This window comes from Ceratotherium simum, chromosome 11, assembly GCF_057802395.1.
Source record: "Ceratotherium simum simum isolate JZ-2026a chromosome 11, ASM5780239v1, whole genome shotgun sequence".
Lineage (NCBI taxonomy): Eukaryota > Metazoa > Chordata > Mammalia > Perissodactyla > Rhinocerotidae > Ceratotherium > Ceratotherium simum.
In genome coordinates, this window is record NC_141910.1 from 13,158,366 (window position 1) to 13,180,279 (window position 21,914).

Sequence of the window (21,914 nt, forward strand, 5' to 3'; positions counted from 1 at the left end):
ATTGCTTTCATCTCCTTTTTCTCTTAATTGGTACAATTTTTTCTCTTCAATTTTTTTTCTCATCTCCTATCTCTCTCTTTACATCTCATTATTATCTCAACTTTTATTTATTTCATGTCTTCTATAATTATTCAGAGTGTAAAATATTTAGAAAAAATTTTCTTCTGTCTTTTAGAACGTACTTTTACAGAACATAATTCCATCCTTCTTTTCCAAGCTCTCTCTCCTACACTACCCATTGCACAGTTGCAATGTTCTACCTTTTCATCCTATACATTCTTTTTTTCTTTATTGTGGTAAAAAACACATTGGTGGTATAGCAGTTAAGATTTGATGCTCTTACCAGGGTGGCCCAGGTTTACTTTCCGGTCTGGGAACCAAACCACCCGTCTTTCAGTTGTCGTACTGTGGCAGCTGCATGTTGCTGTGATGCTGAAAGCTATGGTACTGGTATTTCAAATACCAGCAGGGTGACCCAGCTGGTGGACAAGTTTCCATGGAGCTTCCAGACTAGGAAGAAGGACCTGGCCACCCACTTTTGAAAAAATTGGCCATGAAAACCCTACGAATAGCAACAGACCACTGCAAAAAGACTGGGCAAGGCTCAGCTCCGCTGTATACCAAGCTAGGAGTCGGAATCGACTTGACAACACTAAAAACAACAAAAAAACACATAACATTAAATTTACCATTTAAACATTTTTTTGGGGGGGTGGATGAGGAAGATTAGCCCTGAGCTAACATCTGTTGCCAATCCTCTTCTTTTTGCTGAGGAAGACTGGCCCTGGGCTGACATCCATGCCCACCTTTCTCTATTTTATATGTGGGACGCCTGCCACAGCATGGCTTGACAAGTGGTGTGTTGGTGCATGCGGGGATCCGAACCTGTGAACCCCGGGCCGCCACAGCAGAGCGCGCACACTTAACCACTATGCCACCGGGCCGGTCCCATCATCTTAACCATTTTTAAGCATACAGTTCAGTAGTGTTAAGTATATTCACATTGTTGTACAACAGATCTCTAGAACATCTTCACCTTGTAACACTGAAACTGTATACCCACTAAACACTAATTCTCCTTCCCCTCTTTCTCCAGCCCTTGGCAACCACTTTTCTAATTTATGTTTCCATGATTTCGACCACTTTAGATACTTCATATAAGTGGAATATACAGTATTTGTCCTTTTGTGACTGGCTTATTTCACTTAGCACAATGTCCTTGAGGTTCATCTATGTTGTAGTACGTGACAAGATTTTCTTCTTTTTAAGGCTGCATAATATTCTATTGTATGTATATAACACATTTTCTTTATCTATTCATCTGTTGATTGACATTTTGGTTGTTTCCATATCTTGATTATTGTGAATAATGCTGAGATGAACATGAGTATGCAGATATCTTCTGAGATCCTGCTTTGAATTCTTTTGGATATATACTCAGAAGTGGGATTGCTGGATCATATGGTAATTCTATTTTTAATTTTCTGAGGAACTTTTATACTATTTTCCATAATGGCTGCATCATTTTATATTCCTGCCAACAGTGCACAAGGGTTCCAATTTCTCTGTATACTTGCCAACAATTATTTTGTTTCTTTTTCTTTTTTTTTCGGTGAGGAAGATTGGCCCTGAGCTAACATCTGTGCCCATCTTCCTCTACTTTTTGTACATGTGATGCCGCCACAGCATGGCTTGATGAGTGGTATATAGGTCCACGCCCAGGATCCAAACATATGAACCCTGGGCTGCCGAAGCAGAGCACATGAACTTAACCACTACACCACTGGGCCAGCCCCTATTTTCTGTTCTTTTGACAGTGGCCATCCTAATGGGTGTGAAGTGGTATCTCATTGTGGTTTTGCTTGCCTTTCTCTGATGATTAGTGACATTGAGCATCTTTTCATAAGCTTGTTGGACATTCATATATCTTCTTAGGAGAACTGTCTATTTAAGGGCTTTGCCCCTTTTTAAACTGGGTTTCTTTGTTATTGTTGAGTAACAGAAGTTCTATATATAATCTGGATATTAACCACTTATCATGATTTGCAAATATTTTCTCCCATTCCATAGGCTGCCTTTCCACTCTGTTGATTGTATCCTTTGATGCAGTTTTTAATTTTGATGTAGTATAATTTACTTATTTTTGCTTTTGCTGCTTGTGCTTTTTGTGTCATATCCAGGAAATCATTGCCAAATCCAATGTCATAAAGCTTTTCCCCTGTTTTCTACTAAGAGTTTTATAAATTTAGCTCTTAGGTTTAGATCTTTGATCTAATATTTGAGTTAATATTTGTATATAGTAAAAGGTGTGGTCTAACTCCATTCTTTTGAAAGTGGATATACAGTTTTCCAACACCATTTGTTGAAGAGACTGTTCTTTTCCCACTGTGTAGTCTTGGTACCCTTGTGGAAATCATTTATCTTATACATCTTATCTTATCTTGATCTAAGCAGCAGCACCTGGACTATTTTCAAAATACAATATGGATAGATCAGCTCCTTGACTCCTCTCTTTCTTTATCTGGGTACTGTTCTATCTTCCTCTAAGAGGTAAAGTTTGATAGCTAGGTAGTAATGGCTTATGTCCTATATGCTTTCCTTTTGTGTTAGAAAAAGGGGGCCATGGGTAAACATAAATAGATTTGATCTTGGCTCTTTCTTACTGTAATTTTTTAAGTTTGTATTAAGGCTCTTTCCTTTGTTACAGACAAATGCCTTTAAACATTTAGGTTTTAGTTTTTTTAAAAAACTTTAGTTTTTAGATTTTCCCCTGTTTCAGTAGTGAGACATGATACTTAACTTCTAATACTATCACCTTAGGTATTTATTTGTAATCCTATTTCTAAGTTGCCAATGTCTTTTCCCAGAAATAATGATTATTTTACAAATCAATATGTACATCCACACAGACAAAGTAGCACTGAAGTGATTTGCATAAGAAAGCAAAAAAAAAAAAAAAGAAAAAAATGGATCTCTGTTTAAATTGTGAGGCTATATTCTCATCAGAATGAAATGGACCCACAAGACACAGGCATGCATTCTCTCCCTCTCTCTCTCACACACACACAGACCAATCCCATTACCTGCAATGTTTATCTGCAAAGATTCTTTATCTTCTGACCAGGCTTCCTTAGGAACTTCCCTCTTACTAGGGATCTCCTCTTTCTGTTTAATGGCTTTAGTGCCTGGTAGGCTTTCAACCTTTGTGTCTTGTAGTTGAGCTGAGTGTTCTGCAGCAGCAGCATCACTGGAACCTTACAGAGGGAAATTAACACAGTATCCAGACAGAAAGGTGACAAAAAATATTTTAAAATACCTCTCAAGCACATACTATGTAAAAGGCATTGTTACTGGTGTTGAAGAAAAAATAAAAAGATCAATCAGAAATGTGTTTAGAAACTGCTGATCTAAACTGGAGTTAAAAAAACATGTACAAGATAGATGTCATACAAAGTCCAAGAATTACACCATAAGAGAAAGACAGATAAAAACATATAAATACTCAAAGGAGAGGAACTACTTCCAGCTAGGAGGATCATGGAAGAACTCTGGAGTAAAGTAGCAACTGATTTGGGTGTTAGCAGACAGCTAAGCTAGGATACACATTGAGATGGAAAGAGAAAGGCATTTTAGGTAAAGGTGACTACATAAGAAAAGAATGGAGTCAGGAAAGCAACTGAACATCTAAGAAATAGAGCAAGTATATGGTTTATTTTATTATAGAATTTATAAGGAAAAGAGGTAAAAACTAGCATTTGAAAAGTTGTTTGGGAGCCAATTCTACTGTTCTGAAAGACTATGCTAACAGAGTTTAGATTTTAATCTTAAGGGCAATGAAAACTTTTTGATCAGGAGATTAACATGATCAAAATTGTTTCTGGAACATTCATTTAGCAACAGAAAACAGGGAGGTAAAATTTTGAAATGTTGTCCAGATACAACATAACTTTTGAAAAAAGCATTACACAAAACAAGAGAAGTGGCTAATTATGCTCCCAGAGCCTACCTGCTGTCCTCTGAAATCCACTTTCCTTTTCCTCTAAAATAGAATCCTAACTTAGATGGGCATATAGTTACCAGAATAAAGATTATATTTCCCAGCCTCCCTGGCAACATAGCTTGGTGTGACCATGTGACTAAGTCTGGTCAATAGGATGGAAGGGGAATGTACATGTAACTTTTGAGAAGTATTTAAAGGAAGGAATATGCTTTTTTCCTTCCCTTTTTTCTTTCTCCTAGCTGGAATATGGGCCTGATGGCTACAGCATGAGAATGGAGGCTAAAAATGTTGGAGCAACAGGGTAGAAAGAGCTTTGCTCCCTGATACTCTTGAGTACATCAATCCTAGATATCTACCTCTGGATTTTTACAAGAGAAATAATTTCCTGTCTTCTTTAAGCCAATGGTATTTCGTTTTTGTTTTCATTTCTCAGCACAAAAACTAATCCTAACTTCAACACAGCCGTTTTTAATCAGCACAGTCCCACTGAAGTAAATTAGCTGGATAGGTAGTTAGGAAGTAAAAAAGCTGAATCCCTAAAGAACAAAGTCTCATTTATGTACAACAATGGTATTAGAGAGCCAGCAACTCATGGCACTGAATTTTTTTATCAGCAGAGTTTTAAAAAGTCCATTATGGGGCCGGCCCTGTGGCTTAGCGGTTAAGTGCGTGCGCTCCGCTACTGGCGGCCCGGGTTCGGATCCCGGGCGCACCGACGCACGGCTTCTCCGGCCATGCTGAGGCCGTGTCCCACATACAGCAACTAGAAGGATGTGCAACTATGACATACAGCTATCTACTGGGGCTTTGGGGGAAAAAAAAAAGGAGGAGGATTGGCAATAGACGTTAGCTCAGAGCTGGTCTTCCTCAGCAAAAAGAGGAAGATTAGCACGGATGTTAGCTCAGGGCTGACCTTCCTCACAAAAAAAAAAAAAAAAAGTCCATTATGTAAATTTCTGGCAATGAGTTTAATTTGTGTACTGTATTCACAAAGTTCTCCAGAAATGTCTCAAAGAGCTTTAAAAATGTTAATTTTACCTGCCACTGTATACCAAAAATTGCAGCTAAAATCCTCCTTCACATATGAGCAAGATAGAGGATGACTGAATAGAGCAAAAAGAGAATAGAGAATACTCTTCTGTTTATACTCATTTTAGAAGGCCAGAAGAAAATAATATGCAAATAATCCAGTTCAGCTACCTGCAGTGTCTTTCTGCAAAGATTCTTTCTCTTCAGGTCGGGCAGCCTCAGTCACTGCTCTTTTACTGTAGATCTCTTTTTTCTGATTTTTGTCTGAGAGGTTGTCATCCCCAGTGATGGGAACTTGAACTTGGGCATCTGGAAAAATGACATCATTTGATCCCACAAAGAAGGGAAAGATAAACACAATAGGCAAGTAACCCCCCAGTGCCCCGCCAAAAACAAAAACAAAACCCCAAACTTCATATTAGGAAAAAAGCACCTCTTAGGCCCCATCATGTAAAAGCTGTGACAGTTATGGTGAGTTTATAACATGAATTGGAAAGCTTTCTGTATTTTTCTGTGGACAGCAATGGTTTAAATAAAATACCACTTTAGATAAAATCTGTTCTTTGCTGGTTTGATGCAGCAGTAAAAAAAAATGTCTAATCAGGTATCTTTTTTAAAGTAAAAAAATAGATTTGAACAACTCTTTAAAGTTCTTTGGCCTATTCAAAGTTTTTATCACTTATGAAGCCAATTTTGATATTTCATATAATTCTAGAAAAGCATCTATATCATCTAGATTTTATATATAATACTCATATAATTTTTAAAAATCTGAAGTTATATCCATCCTTTTAAGCTTGTCTAATACTTTCTATTTCCTTTCTGTTTTTCTTGGTCATACTTGCTAGAGATTTACCTATCTTACTGGTATTTTTTAATCAGCTCTTTTCTTTTTTATCATATAAGAAAACTCAGGTGCAAAACGGTACATTAGTAAATACATTAAAAATTACCAATACAACAACTAGGATAATGGTCATCAAACAGTTAATAATGGTTATATATTTTGACAACGGGTAGACAAGAGATTCATTTCCTATCTCTAAGTATGAATATTTTTCAACAAAGAAATCAGAAAGGCAATAGAGATTACTAAAAACATAACATAGTGAACACCAATGTGTCTATCACAGAGCTTAAGAAATAAAGCGTTATGGACATGATTCCCTGTGTAAAGCCTCAATGATGCCATTCTCTCTTTTCAGTAGCAACCTTTATACTGAACTTTGAGTTTATCAATCTCAAGGATGTTTTTGAATTTTTTACTATATTGCATGTATTAATTAACAATGCACAGAATTGTTTTGCATGTCTTTAAACTTTACATAAAAGGTATAAACTCTTGTACCTTTAAGCAACAAGCCTTTTTCACTCAGTATTATGATTTGGGGACTTACTCGTATTAAAATATGTGGCTCTAATTAACTGATTCTCAAGGTTATGTAGTATTCTATTGAATTAATCTATCAGTTCACCTGTTGATCCAACTTTAAGCTATTTCCAATTTTTTAATATTAAAAAGCATTACAGCGAACATTACTGTAAAATTTCTTTGCAGGCTGTGTGAGTTGCAAGTATCTTCTCTCAGTCTGTCTTGTCTTTTAATTATTTAGGATGTCTTTTGATGCACAAATATTTTCATTTTAATAATATCACATTTATTTTCTTTTTCCTTTATGGGCTGTGCTTTGTGTGTCTTGTTTAAGAAATTCTTCATTATCTCATGGTCATAAGAATAGTCATCTAAATTCTAAAAGTTTCCAAGTCTTCCATTTACATTAATATGGATTACATTTTTGTTTAGTATGCAGTAGGAATCTTTGATTTTATTTTTTCCTACATATATAATCAGTGGCCCCAACACTACTGAATAGTTCATCCGTTCTCCATGGATTATTAATGCCATCTCTGTCATATATTAATTTTTCACATTGATGGGTATGTTTCTGGGTCACCATTCTGTTCCATTCTGAACTGGATTATTTACATATTATTTTTCTTTGCTTATTCCTTTGCAAATGATGTCTTAAATAAGCTACATACAAAATAAGTCGTAATGTCTGGTATGGCAAGTTCCCTTACCTTATTCTTTAAATATACTTTTGATTTCCCATAAAAATTTTAAAATCAGCCCGTCAAGTTCCATGAAAAATTCTACTGGAATTTTGAGCAGCAATGCATTGAATTTAGAAATTAATTTGGTGAGAATTGACATCTTTAATATATTATTAGTATTGTATATCACTCTAATATTTAGGTCTTCTTTAACATATTTCAATGAAGCTTTATAATTTTCTCTACAATAGTCTTGCATGTCCTTGGTTAGATTCATTTCTAAGTATCTTATTTTTTGTTTTTTAAAAAAATATTTTTTTACTACGTAGCAGAAAACATGTACAAAAAAATGCATAAACATAGAGCTCAGTGAGTTGTCAAAAAGTGAACATGTACCCAGGTCAAAAATAAAATCTAGCTAGAAGCCTATATGCTCCTTCCTTCTTTCTTCCAATCTCCACTAGGCTGAGGGTAACACTAACCTGATTTTAAATACAACAAATTAGTTACGAATATTTATGAACGTTATATAAATGGAATAATAGCACATACTCTTTTATGTCTTGCTTTCTTCTCTTTTTTTGTAAGATTCATTAAGTGCTGTAACATTATATTTGTAAGATTCATTAAGTGCTGTAACATATATTTATCCTTCATTCATTCTCATTCTCGTTAGTATTCACTAATGTTAATACGCCCCAATTTATCCATTCTACTGGAAAAATAATGGGCATCTGAGTAGTTTCCAGTTTGGAGCTATTACAAATACTGCTGTAAAAAATATTTGTGTGTGTCTCTTGGTGCTCGTGTACATCCTTTTCCGTTGAGTAGATAGTCAGAAGCAGAACTGGTAGGTTATAGGTTATGCTTGTGTGTAACTTAGGAGATAACAGCAAACTGCTTTCCAAAGTCACTTTACCAATTTACATTCTCACCAGCAGTGAATGAGTACTGCTTGCTCTACATTCTTACCAACATAGTATTATCTTTTTCATTTCTGCTATTCCAGTGGGTATGCAGAGATATCTTATTGTGGTTTTAATTTACATTTCCCTACTAATTAATTAAGTTGAATATTTTGCATATGTTCACAGGCTACTGGATATTATCTTTTATAAAGTACCTATTCAAGTCTTTTGCTCATTTTTTAATTGGGCTGACTACCTTTTTCATATTGATTTTTAAGAGTTCTTTTTATATTCTGGACATAAGTCCTTTGTGAGATGTATGTACTGCAAATATCTTCCCCACTCTGTGGCTTGCCTTTTACTCTCTTTTTTGGTGTTCATAATTAATACAATTTCTTAATTTAATGTGCCATGTTTGTCAATATTTTCCTGTACGGCCACTGTGGAGTATTTTGGGGGGAGGGGATCCAATTTAATGAATCTTTCCTATTCTAAAATTATGAAGACATATTCCTCTGTAGTTTCTTATATAGAAGATTGATCTATCTATCTATCTATCTATCTATCTATCTATCTATCTATGCCTTTCATATTTAGATCTACAATGCATATGGAATTGATTTTGGTGTATAGTATGAGGTAGGGGGTCAACACTTTTTTACTTCTAATATGAATATCCAATTTACGTAGCATCATTTTACTGAAAAGATCATCCTTTCCCCCACTCTATTGCAGTGGTACTTTTTCCATAAATCAGGTGTCCATATATGTGTGAATCTGTTTCTAGAATATTCTCTTCTATAGTCAGTCTGTTATCACACCGTCTTAGTTACTATGGCTTTATAATAAATCTTGATGTCTGATAGTGTAAATCCTCTAGAGTTGTTCTTTTTCAAGATTGCCTTGGCTATACTTGGCATTCTGTATTTCCCTATCAATTTTACAATAAGCTTGCTAACTTCTGGGAAAAAAACCTGCTGGAATTTTCATTGGATCTTTCTTACTTTTTATTGTTTATATTTAAGGGTATAACTTTACCACTAAATATCACTTTGGCTATCTACTATAAATTTTGACATAATAACTTTGTTATTATTTAGTTTTAAATATGTTATAACTTCCAATATGACTTTAACTTCTGTGTTACTTAAAATTATATTTTTGAATTTTTGAATATGTGGATGGTATATTAGCTTCCTAGGGCTGCCATAACAAATTACTGCAAACTGGGCAGCTTAAAACAAAATAAATTTATTCTCTCACACATCTGGAGGCTAGAAATCTTAAACCAAGGTGTCAGCAGGGCCATGCTCCCTCAAAAGGCTCTGGGGGAAAATCCTCCCTTGTCTCTTCCCTCTTCTAATGACCCCTGGTGTTTCCCGGCTTGGGGCAGCTTAACTCCAATCTCTGCTTCTGTCTTCACATGGCCTCCTCTCCTGTTTTTATAAGTACACCAGTCACTGGATTTAAGGCCCACCCTAATCCAGGATGATTTAGTTTGGAGATCCTCAACTAAGTACATCTGCAAAGACTCTATTTCCAAATAAGGTCACATTCTGAAGTTCCGAGTGGACGCGAATTTTGGGGGTACACTATTCAACCCATTACACATGGATTTTTGTTTCATTTTGTTATTTTATATTCTTATTGTTGAGTTCTAATTTGGCTACACTGTGGTCAGAGAAGCTGATCAGTTTGAAAATCAATACTTTGAAACAAACAATTTTATCAATTTTTCTCAGTGTTCTGTGTGTTTAAAAATTGCAAAGTTCTCTATAAAAAGTCAAACTTTTATAATTTGTTGGTCAAATCTTCTCTAACATTATTTTTATTTCCTGGTCTCTCAGTTTCCGACAGATATGTGTGTTCAATTTACCTATATAGTCCTGTCATTTTTCCTGCATATAAGTTTGAGTATATGCGAATAAGCTCATAATTTTATCTTGGGGTGCATTTGATCCTTTTGTTACTGTGAGGTAAACTGTTTTATCTATATTAATATTTTTTGGCTTTGAATTCTATTTTGTCAATATTAACATCACTCATTAGCTTTTCTTTGGTTAATATTTGCCAAATATATCTTTTTCCATCTTTTTACTTTTCGGAGAGGTGACAAATAAATTGTAATTTAATCAAAGTAACATATACACATGGTTTTTATTTATTTATTTATTTTTTTGACGAGGAAGATTGTCCTGAGTTAACATCTGTTGCCTGTCTTCCTTTTTTTGCTGAGGAAGATTGGCTGAGAGCTAACATCTGTGCCCATCTTCCTCTATTTTTCTGTACGTTGGATGCCGCCTCAGCGCAGCCGGATTAGCAGTGTGTAGGTTCACACCCAGGATCTGAACCTGCAGAGCACACGAACTTAACCACTACGCCACCAGGCCGGCCCCCTACACATGGTTTTTAAAGTCAAATCGTTTCATGAGACTTAAACAGAAATTAGCAATTCCCTGACCCATCTCACTCAAATCCTCAGTTTTTAAATGCCACCAATTCCTTTAGCTGTTTCTTCTGGTATCGATATCCTTATTTCCAAATAACATGCTTTACATTGCCGTATCCTTTTTAGTTCCAGAAATTATCTATTGATTTCTATCTTTGATCAATGGATTTATTTTTTACAAAAACTCTCCTGTCACACACATATCCCCTCATCCAATCTTCTGAAAAGTTTTAGCCCTATATTAATATTCAGTGTTTATATGTTATGTAAATAGTTGCCACAGTGATTAAATCAATAATCAGTTAAATCAATATTCAGTGTTTATATGATTGTGTCATGTTTCTATTATTTACAGTTAAGCCAACCAGTATATTTTGATCACATTTATTTTCTTTTACAAACTTTTGCTTTTCCTGAAGAGTTACTAATTGCCTTATTTTTGCATTTGCTAAGTTTCTATGTACCAATCCCTACTTTATCCTTATAGATGTAAAGAGAAGTGAAACCCTCTTCTAAATATAGTCTACTACATAAAGTATTCTACTAATTGACTTTTTTCTTGCAGTCCTCAATCTGAATTTGTTCTAGATCTTCTGTACCACTGTTGCAATGGGAATTCCTTTCCCCTCTCCCCTGTGTTGGCCCCATTTCCTCAATCCTATGTTTTCCTTTTTTTAAAAAAATGTAAATCTACTCTCTTGTTTCAGTGAAATAATTTTCCCTCAGAATTTCAAGGCATTACTCCTTTGGTTCTAGCACCATGTACTGCTTTTGAAAAGCTTGATGTCAGTCTGATTTCTATTTCTTTATATGGGACCTGTTTTCTTTTTGGAAGCTTTAAGAATCTCTTTTCTTCCCAGCGCTTTGAAATTTCAAGGTCATGTGCCTTGGTGTGGATTTTTTATGTACATGACAGTTCCTTTTAATATAGAAATTCATATCCTTCAGTTCTGGGATTTATTCCTATACTAGTCCTTTGATTCCTTCTTTTCTATCTTCTCTGTTGTCTCTATGGAACACCTGATTTTTGATGTTGAAGCTTTTGGGCCAGTCTTGAATTTTCTTTTTCTTTTTCTTTTTTTTTTTTTGTGAGGAAGATCAGCCCTGGGCTAACATCCATGCCCATCTTCCTCCACTTTATACAGGATGCCGCCACAGCATGGCTTGACAAACGGTGCATCGGTGCCTGCTCAGGATCCGAACCAGCGAACCCCAGGCCACTGCAGTGGAGCGCGCGCACTTAACCGCTTGTGCCACCGGGCTGGCCCCTTGAATTTTCTTATTTTCTTTCCTTTCCCTTCTTTTTATGTTCTATTTTCTAAGAGATTTTATATTCCAATCCTTCCACTGAGATTTTTATTTCACATACTTTATGGGCTCATTTAGCTATTATGTATTGGGTTATTATTTGGTTTCCCTAGGCAGGCATCCTCACCTCTATCCTTTTTAATACTTTAAGACAGGTTCTGAGGCTGGGCTTCTCTCAGGGTGAAATGACCACGTAGGATTAAGCCAGAAAGAGGGCTTTTCCTTAGAAGTAAAATTTGGTAACAACTTTTACAATATTATTACAATTTTACAATATTACAACGTAACGACAGTAACAGTAACAGTAGACCCCCATAACAGATGGAAGGTTATGGGGGTCCTTCAGGTAACAGAGCCTGACTTTATTTCAAACACGTGATAATTACCAAATGCAGCCCAGGGGTGAGTTTTAGATGGTGAGTTCTTTGTGCAGACTTCTGATGGAGTTCCCTTAGTCTATCACTTTGTTCCCTGCCAATTTTTCCATATCAACCCTCTCTTCAAGTGTCTGACAGTGGGATCACAGGGTTACCTATGTCTACCAAATTGCCACTAGCATGTAGTTAGTGGCATGCAGGTAAGGGATTCCCTAGGGCATGAGGGTTTTCATTTGTGAACTACATTTTGCAAAAATATTTTCCTTTTTATTTACTTGGCAACCTCAATGTTAGCTGGCAGATGTGCTTCTTTTCTCTCATTTCAAAAGGCATTCATAAGCAGACTTCAAAATGTTTTTCAGTACAATAAAAAGTTATCTGGAAGAATAAATATGTGTACTTTAGCAAGCAGCCTTTCATTCATTTTCCTCATAAAGGCATTAATGCTATCACATGAAGTTATTAACCCTATGCCAAAACTGGAACACAGAGCCACCCTATGTTTGAAAACTGCCCTGGGTTCAGTAGCACCTACTTGACTAATAGCTATGCACAGGAATAAAAAACTGTAAATGCAACAAAATGACACAGGCAATTATACATGTAGAATATTCAGTGGCTACGGGTATTTTCATTTACTAAATACTATCACATATCAACTAAAGAAGTACAATGTCAGGGATGCAGAGGAAAAAAAATCAAATGGATCCCTAAATATTAAAAACTTTTATAAAACCGTAGGGCCTATACCTGAGGATAAAGCTGAAAACTTGAATACCCAGAGTGACCAGACAGATAAGGTGAATGAATGAAGCAGATTGGGTCTGAGATTTGTGGGACTGAAGCAAACACGAGAATGTATGTCCTCTCTGCAGGGGACAGTCATGCCTCAGGGGCAGCTGATTACTGCAATGGAGGAATGAAAGCTGACTGCAACTAGATATTCTGATTTCTCAAGGGAAGTGCAAAATCTTATTTTGGCAGCAAAATAAAAAAAGAATTTTAAAACACTATCTGAGCCATATACCTTCTTGCAGAATCCAACCTATGAGAAATTAGTTTGCACCATCTGACAGATAAATTCATGAGGCAATTTAATCAAGATTTTCTGTAGATTTTAGTCTCTAAAACGTACTTGACTGGATATTATTTCATTTCAAAAGTTGCAACATATTTTATTTCCCATAGTGAAAATAAAGTTTACAGTTTTCAAAATCTGTGAAGTATTTAAAAAGATTTTATAAATATTTTACCTTCTTGTATATACCCAACAAAATAGCTAGGAGAAAAGCTTGGGTAACAAAGCAGAAAAAAGATAAAGACTTGACAATATTCTCATTTTGGATGAACAGAAAAAAAAAGCCGCAAAATACACAAAGCCAATTTAGTTACCTGCATTATCTTTCTGAAAGGGTTTCTTCCCCACTGACAAGGATGCCTTAGTCACTGCCCTCTTACTGTAGATCCCCTCTTTATGTTTAATGTTAACAGATGTCAGGTCATCATCCCTTGTGCCTAGGACTTGAGCAGGGAAGTCTGGAGCAACGGCATCATTGGATCCTACAGAAAAATGGGAAAGTAGTATAATTAACACAAATATAGGCATGAAGTTGAAGAAAGATAAAAAATTTACCTCTTAAACCACTTCTATAAAAAAGGCACTACACTGGTAGTGCTGTAGGGTAATCAGAAGGAGATGTCAGTCAAACTGAAGCTGTCAGATATGTACAATAAACTGCAACAATACAAGGCGGAGAAGCAAATGATATGAAAAGACATAAAGCAGAATATCAGTTCAGAAGGGAGACAATTTCCAGCTCAGGAAGGTTTTCAGAGGAAGGAAAAAATAAATTTATCTTGGAAAATAAGTAGGCTTTTTGAAATATGGAGAGGAAGGAAGAAGGGCATTTTAGGCAGAGGTTACAGCATTAGCAAAGATAAGGAGGCAGGAAAGCAAAGAGTATATAAGAACAGCAGACACTTCTGTGGTCAGGCTGGATTACAGAATACATTAAAGAGGGTGGTGGGAGAAATTAAAAAATAATTGTTTGGGACAAAATTCAGCAGGGCATGGAATCCACCAAGTGAAAAAGTATAAATTTTATTTTACATGAAATGCAACATCATTAAAGATTTTTTAATAAAGGGAAAATATAATCAGCTATGTTTTAGGAAGATTAATCTGACAATAATACAAGAGACAAAACACTGAAAGGAAAGTCTTACGTAATAAAGAAACAGAAGATTTGCAAGTAATTTTCTTTTAAAATATGTTTCAATATTCCTATATTCACTGATAGGAGAAGTTTATTCAAGCCACATAGAAGAGGCAAAAGAACATCTTTGGACTTATAAGAGTTCGTAGAGAATTATCTTCTACAAAAATGTTTTTTCTTTCTAATCTGGGATTCTGTACTTCGTGCACATTCTGAGCACCTAAAACGTATATGGCAATAAGAGCTGGGTAAGTATCAGTCTCATCAGTACAGTGCAAATATAAATAAGCCATGAAGGACTTTTCAGGACAGACTGCAAGGATCCTACTAAGCCTTCTGAGTCATACGTACAGATTATATTGGTCTCCTCTCAGATTCTGTGGCACCCCTTTCTCTTATTTGCTCGCTACCTCTCTGACAAATCTTTAGTATCCTTTCTTCTACCAAATCTCTCAATGCTGGAGTTCCTCAAGGGGTCAGAACTGGGCTCTCTTCTCTTCCTGGGTGAACTCATTGATTTCCAATGTATGGAACACTATCTATATGCTGAGGACTAACAAACACATATCTCTAGCTGAAACCTTTCTTCTGAGCTTCAGATTCTAGCATTCAGGACACAGGTTGCCCTTACAGCATTTTTTGAAGAAATAGGCAAATGATGTCCCTTTCTCAATTAAAAGAATTTAAGTTGGGCCAGCCCTGGTGGCCTAGTGGTTGAGTTTGGCACACTCTGCTTTGGCCTCCCAGGTTTGAATCCCGGGCGCAGACCCACACCACTCGTCTATTAGTGGCCATGCTGTGGTGGTGGCCCACACACAAAATGTGGCAACAGATGATGTTAGCTCAGAGCAAATCTTGCTCAGCAAAAAAAAAAAAAAAGAAAGAAATTTATTATATATTATGGTACAACACAAACAACTGTACATGGGGGTCATTCTCCTCACAAATACTTTCAGATACCAGAGTACACACATCACCAGCAGCATGCACATGCACACTCTTCACCACCACCCTTCGTTCTCCAAAAGAGGTGACTATGTCAGGTTCAGAGTCAGGTGGGAAACTATAATTAAGTCTCTGAGAGCAGTGGGTGGATGAGCAAGAGAATCAACCTCAGTGAAGCTGAGAGGCAGTTCAAAAAGAGTGTAGCTGCCCACATGTGCACATGCCAGTGAGCGTATGTGTACATATTATCCTGCATCTGTGCACAGCTGTAGGACGTGTAAGTGTGGATTTATGTCTAGAGCAGGAAGAGAGTTCACATTATTGCTTCAGAACTCTGATTGGAGATCTGGAGCCTTCATGCCGACCTGCGTGTTTTCATAAAAAACAGGATATGTTTATGAGGTGAATAGTGTCACCTCTACGTGGTGCCCTTGAGTATAACCACATTTATAAACTGACTCTGTCTACATTCAGCTGCAGATTTAACATCTCTACATGGATGTGGAACAGGAATCTCATTTTTTTTTTATTGATGCTTTAATAGTTTATAACATTGTGAAATTTTGGGTTGTACATCTTTGTTTGTCCATCACCATATATATGTCTCCCTTCACCCCTTGTGCCCACCCCCCACCCCCATTCCCCCTGGTAACCACAGTACAGTTTTCTCTGTTCATGTGTTGGTTTATGTTCCACATATGAGTGAGATCATACAGTGTTTGTCTTTCTCTATCTGGCTTATTTTGCTTAACATAATACCCTCCAGGCCCATCCATGTTGTTCCAAATGGGACGATTTTGTCGTTTTTATGGCTGAGTAGTATTCCATTGTATATATATAAACTACATCTTCTCGATCGAATCATCAGTTGAGAACATTTAGGTTGCTTCCACTTCTTGGCTATAGTGAATAATGCTGCAATGAACATAGGGGTGCATAAGCCTCTTTGGATTGTTGATTTCAGGTTCGTTGGATAGATTCCCAGTAATGGGATAGCTGGATCATAGGGTACTTCTATTTTTAATTCTTTGAGTAATCTCCATACCGTTTTCCATAGAGGCTGCACCAGTTTGCATTCCCACCAGCTGTGTAGGAGGGTTCCTGTTTCTCCACATCCTCTCCAACACTTGTTGTTTTTTGTCTTGGTGATTATAGCCATTCTAATGGGCGTGAGGTGGTATCTTAGTGTTGTTTTGATTTGCATTTCCCTGGTGATTAATGATGTTGAACATCTTTTCATGTGCCTATTGGCCATCTGTATATCTTCTTTGGAGAAGTGTCTGTTCATTTCCTCTGCCCATTTTTTGATCGGGTTGTTTGTTTTTCTGATGTTCAGTTGTGTGAGTTCTTTATATGTTATGAAGATTAACCACTTATCAGATATATGTTTTGGAAATATTTTCTCCCAGCTGGTGGGTTTTCTGTTCATCTTGATTCTGCTTTCATTTGTCTTGTAGAAGCTCTTTAATCTAATAAAGTCCCACTTGTTTATTGTTTCTTTAGTTTCCCTAGTCTGGGTAGGCACGTCATCTGAAAAGATTCCTTTATGACCAATGTCAAACAGTGTGTTGTCTATATTTTCTTCTATGAGTTTTATAGTTTCAGGTCTCACCTTCAGGTCTTTGATCCATTTTGAGTTAATTTTTGTGAATGGCAATAGCGGATGGTCCACTTTCATTCTTTTGCACGTGGCTGTCCAGTTTTCCCAACACCATTTATTGAAGAGACTTTCCTTTCGCCATTGTATGTTCTTAGCTCCTTTGTTGAAAATTAGCTGTCCGTATATGTGTGGTTTTATTTCTGGGCTTTCAATTCTGTTCCATTGATCTGTGTGTGTGTTTTTGTACCAGTACCATGCTGTTTTGATTACTATTGCTTTGTAGTATGTTTTCAAGTCAGGGATTGTGACACCTCCAGCTTTGTTCTTTTTTCTCAGGATTGCTTTAGCTATTCGGGGCCTTTTGTTGCCCCATATGAATTTTAGTATTCTTTCTTCTATTTCCGTGAAGAATGTCATTGGGATTCTGCTTGGGATTGCATTGAATCTGTAGATTGCTTTAGGTAATATAGACATTTTAACTATGTTTATTCTTTCAATCCATGTGCATGGGATGTCTTTCCATTTCTTTATGTCATCATTGATTTCTTTCAATAATGTCTTGTAGTTTTCATTGTATAGGTCTTTCACCTCCTTGGTAAGATTTATTCCTAGATATTTTATTCTTTTTGATGCAATTGTGAATAGTTATTATCTTTTTGAGCTCTCTTTCTGTTAGTTCATTATTAGCATACAGAAATGCAACTGATTTTTGTAGATTGATTTTGTACCCTGCGACTTTGCTATAGTTGTTGACTATTTCTAATAGTTTTCCAATGGATTCTTTAGGGTTTTCTATATAGAAAATCATGTCATCTGCAAATAGTGAGAGTTTCACTTCTTTGTTGCCTATTTGGATTCCTTTTATTCCTTTTTCTTGCCTAATTGCTCTGGCCAAAACCTCCAGTACGATGTTGAATACGAGTGGTGAGAGTGGGCAGCCCTGCCTCATTCCTGTTCTCAGAGGAATGTCTTTCAGTCTTTCCCCATTAGGTATGATGTTGGCTGTGGGTTTGTCATAAAGAGCCTTTATTATGTTGAGGTACTTTCGTTCTATACCCATTTTGTTGAGAGTTTTTATCATAAATGGATGTTGTATCTTGTCAAATGCCTTCTCTACATCTATTGAGATGACCATGTGGTTTTTATTCTTTGTTTTGTTGATGTCATGTATCACGTTGATTGATTTGCAGATGTTGAACCATCCCTGCGTCCCTGGTATAAATCCCACTTGATCATGGTGTATGATCTTTTTAATGTATTGCTGTATTCGGTTTGCCAATATTTTGTTGAGGATTTTTGCATCTACGTTCATCAGTGATATTGGCCTGTAATTTTCCTTCTTTGTATTGTCTTTGTCTGGCTTTGGTGTCAGGGTGATGTTGGCCTCGTAGAATGATTTAGGAAGTGTTCCATCTTCCTCTATTTTTTGGAATAGTTTGAGAAGGATGGGTATTAAATCTTCTTTGAATGTTTGGTAAAATTCACCAGAGAAGCCATCTGGTCCTGGACTTTTATTTTTTGGGAGGTTTTTGATTACTATTTCAATCTCTTTACTTGTGATTGGTCTATTCAGATTCTCCATTTCTTCTTGGTTCAGTTTTGGGAGGTTGTATGAGTCTAAGAATTTATCCATTTCTTCTAGATTATCCAATTTGTTGGCATATAATTTCTCACAGTATTCTCTTATAATCCTTTGTATTTCCGTGGTATTCATTGTAATTTCTCCTTTTTCATTTCTTTTTTTGTTTGTTTATTTTTTTCCCCCAAAGCCCCAGTGGATAATTGTATGTCATAGCTGCACATCCTTCTAGTTGCTGTATCTGGCCTCAGCATGGCCAGAGAAGCGGTGCGTCGGTGCGCACCCGGGATCTGAATCCGGGCCGCCAGTAGTGGAGCGCACGCACTTAACCGCTCAGCCACAGGGCAGGCCCCCCTGTTTCATTTCTAATTTTATTTGAGTCTTTTCTCTTTTTTTCTTAGTAAGTCTGGCTAAGGGTTTGTCAATTTTGTTTATCTTCTCATAGAACCAACTCTTTGTTTCATTAATCCTTTCTACTGTTTTTTTGGTCTCAATTTCATTTATTTCTGCTCTGATTTTTATTATTTCTCTCCTTCTTCTGGCTTTGGGCTTTGTTTGTTCTTCTTTTTCTAGTTCTGTTAGGTGTAATTTAAGGTTGCTTATTTGGGCTTTTTCTTGTTTGTTAAGGTGGGCTTGTATTGCTATGAGTTTCCCTCTCAGGACCGCTTTATCATACCATATGATTCGGTATGGCATATTTTCATTTTTGTTTGTTTCCAGATAGTTTTAGATTTCACCTTTAATTTCATCAATGATCCACTGGTTGTTCAGTAGCATGTTGTTTATTCTCCACATTTTTGTCACTTTCCCAGTTTTTTTTCCGTGGTTGATTTCCAGTTTCATAGCATTATGGTCTGAAAAGATGCTTGTTATGATTTCAATCTTCTTAAATTTATTGAGGCTTGCTTTGTTTCCCAACATATGGTCTATCCTTGAGAATGTTCCATGTGCACTTGAGAAGAATGTGTAGTCAGATGTTTTTGGATGGAGTGCTCTATATATGTCTACTAGGTCCATCTTGTCCAGTTTTTCATTTAAGTCCACTATTTCTTTATTGACTTTTTGTCTAGATGATCTATCCATTGATGTAAGTGGGGTATTAAGATCCCCTACTATTATTGTGTTGTTGTTAATGTCTCCTTTTAGGTTTGTTAATAGTTGCTTTATGTACGTTGGTGCTCCTATGTTGGGTGCATGTATATTTATAAGTGATAAGCCTTCTTAGTAGTGTGTCCCTTTTATCATTATATATTTCCCTTCTTTGTTTCTCTTCACCTGTTTTATCTTGAAGTCTACTTTGTCTGATATGAGTATGACAACACCTGCTTTCTTTTGTTTGCCATTAGCTTGGAGTGTTGTCTTCCATCCTTTCACTCTGAGCCTGTGCTTGTCTTTAGAGCTGAGATGTGTTTCCTGGAGGCAGCATATTGTTGGGTCTTGCTTTTTAATCCATCCTGCCACTCTGTATCTTTTGATTGGAGAGTTCAATCCATTTACATTTAGGGTAATTATTGATATATGAGGGCTTACTGTTGTCACTTATTTTTGTCACTTATTTTCCAGTTCTTTTGCAATTCCTTTGTTTCTTGCCTCATTTGTTTCAGACTACCAATTCAGTTTGGTTGTTCTGTCTTATGACTCTTCTAGTTTTCTCTTTGTTTATCATATGTGGTTTTGTTTTGATTATTTAGTGGTTAACTTGAGGTTTGTATAAAAAATCTTGTGTATGAGATAGTCCATTATCTGATGGCCTCTTATTTCCTTATACTAAGTCAATTCAATCACTTTCCTCTTCCCCTTATAAGTTGTTCTTGTTATACCTTATTCTGTCTTGTGTTGTGGGTGTGTGTTTACAGTGATGAGGTTATATTTATTTTTGGTGAATAACTTCCTTTGATCTTTGATTTTGGTATTTAAGTGGTTGCTAACCTATTCCGGTAAAGATCTACTATTTTTCTGAGTTTATCTACCTATTTTTCTCCTTGCTCCAAGCTTTGTATTCCCTTTCTCTTCTTTTTTTCAGGCCTGAGGGCCTTCTTGAGTATTTCTTGTAGTGGGGGTCTCGTGGCCATGAACTCCCTTAGCTTTTGTTTATCTGGGAAAGTTACTATTTCGCCATCATATTTGAAGGAAATTTTTGCTGGATAGAGTATTCTTGGCTGAAAGTTTTTGTCTTTCAGTATTTTGAATATATCATTCCAGTCTCTCCTCGCCTGTAAAGTTTCTGTTGAGAAATCCGCTGAGAGCCTGATGGGAGTTCCTTTGTACATTATTTTTTGTTTTTGTCTAGCTGCCCTTAATATTGTTTCTTTGTCATTGACTTTGGCCAGCCTTACCACTACATGAGACATGGAGTGGGCCTTTGCCTGTTGACGTATTTAGATGACCTATTGGCTTCACTTACTGGTGTTTCCTGTTCCTTCCCCAGATTTGGGAAGTTCTCAGCTATTATTTCCTTGAATAGGCTCTCTGTTCCTCTTTCCCTCTCTTCTCCCTCAGGAATACCTATAATTCTTATGTTACATTTTCTAATAGAGTCAGATATTTCTCGGAGACTTTCTTCATTTCTTTTTAGTCTTAGTTCTCTCTCCTCTTCCATCTGGAGCATATCTGTATTCTTGTCCTCTATACTGCTAATTCTTTCCTCCATATTGTTAGCTCTGTCCTTTTAAGATTCCAGATTCTCCTTTATCTCCTCCATTGTGTTCTTCATCTCCATCAGTACTGATTGGTTTTTCTTTATGATTTCAATCTCTTTTGTGAAGAAACTCCTAATATCATTGAATTGTTTGTCTGTGTTATCTCATATTTCATTGAGTTTTTTTATTATAGCTATTTTGAAATCTCTGTTGTTCAGGTTATGGATTTCTGTGTCTTCAGGGTTGGTTTCTGGGTGCTTGTCATTTTCTTTCTGGTCTGGTGATTTTATGTACCTTTGCATTGTGGTTCCTGTATTGGCTTTATTTTCCCTCATCCTGGAAACATCCGGTTGTAATTTCCACCCACCGCTACTGTGTGGTGGTTAACGGCTGTGTAATCTGAGCCCCCTGCGCTCTGCTGCGGCTGTTCGCTGCGATCCGCCGGCAGGTTGGTCTGGTCTGGTCAGCTGAGCTGTAGTGTGCGGCTTGCGGGGAGGCGGGGGGCTCTCTCCTTTGCCCGCTGGGTCCCTGGCGTGGGGGGCTTCTTGGTCGCCCCTCGTTATCCGCTCTCCTGGGGTGCTCAGATGTTGATGGTAGCCCTGTAGTTGTTCTGAGTCCTCTGTGTGGGAGTTTCCCACTGGCTGACAGAGCCCGAAGAGCTACGGTTTCCCCACAGAGGGCTGCCCCTCCCCCATCTCTGGGAGCCACGCAGACTGGGGTCGCTGATTTGATGGGGAGGGAGAGGAGTTCTCCTTACCTCTCCCCACTTCCTCCAGGGGCCTAGCATGTTCCTCTCTCAGATGTGCAGC

The 21,914-nt window shown here is 36.8% G+C and overlaps 1 protein-coding gene across 1 annotated transcript in view; it reads right to left on the reverse strand.

Moving 5' to 3' along the window:
• The window catches only part of ALMS1 (ALMS1 centrosome and basal body associated protein), a 226,413-nt gene that overhangs the window by 60,200 nt on the left and 144,299 nt on the right, over window positions 1–21,914 (reverse strand). The window contains 3 exon segments of the mRNA XM_087436571.1: window positions 3,084–3,254; window positions 5,201–5,338; window positions 13,519–13,686. Of these exon segments, the coding sequence (XP_087292697.1) occupies window positions 3,084–3,254; window positions 5,201–5,338; window positions 13,519–13,686 (477 nt within the window).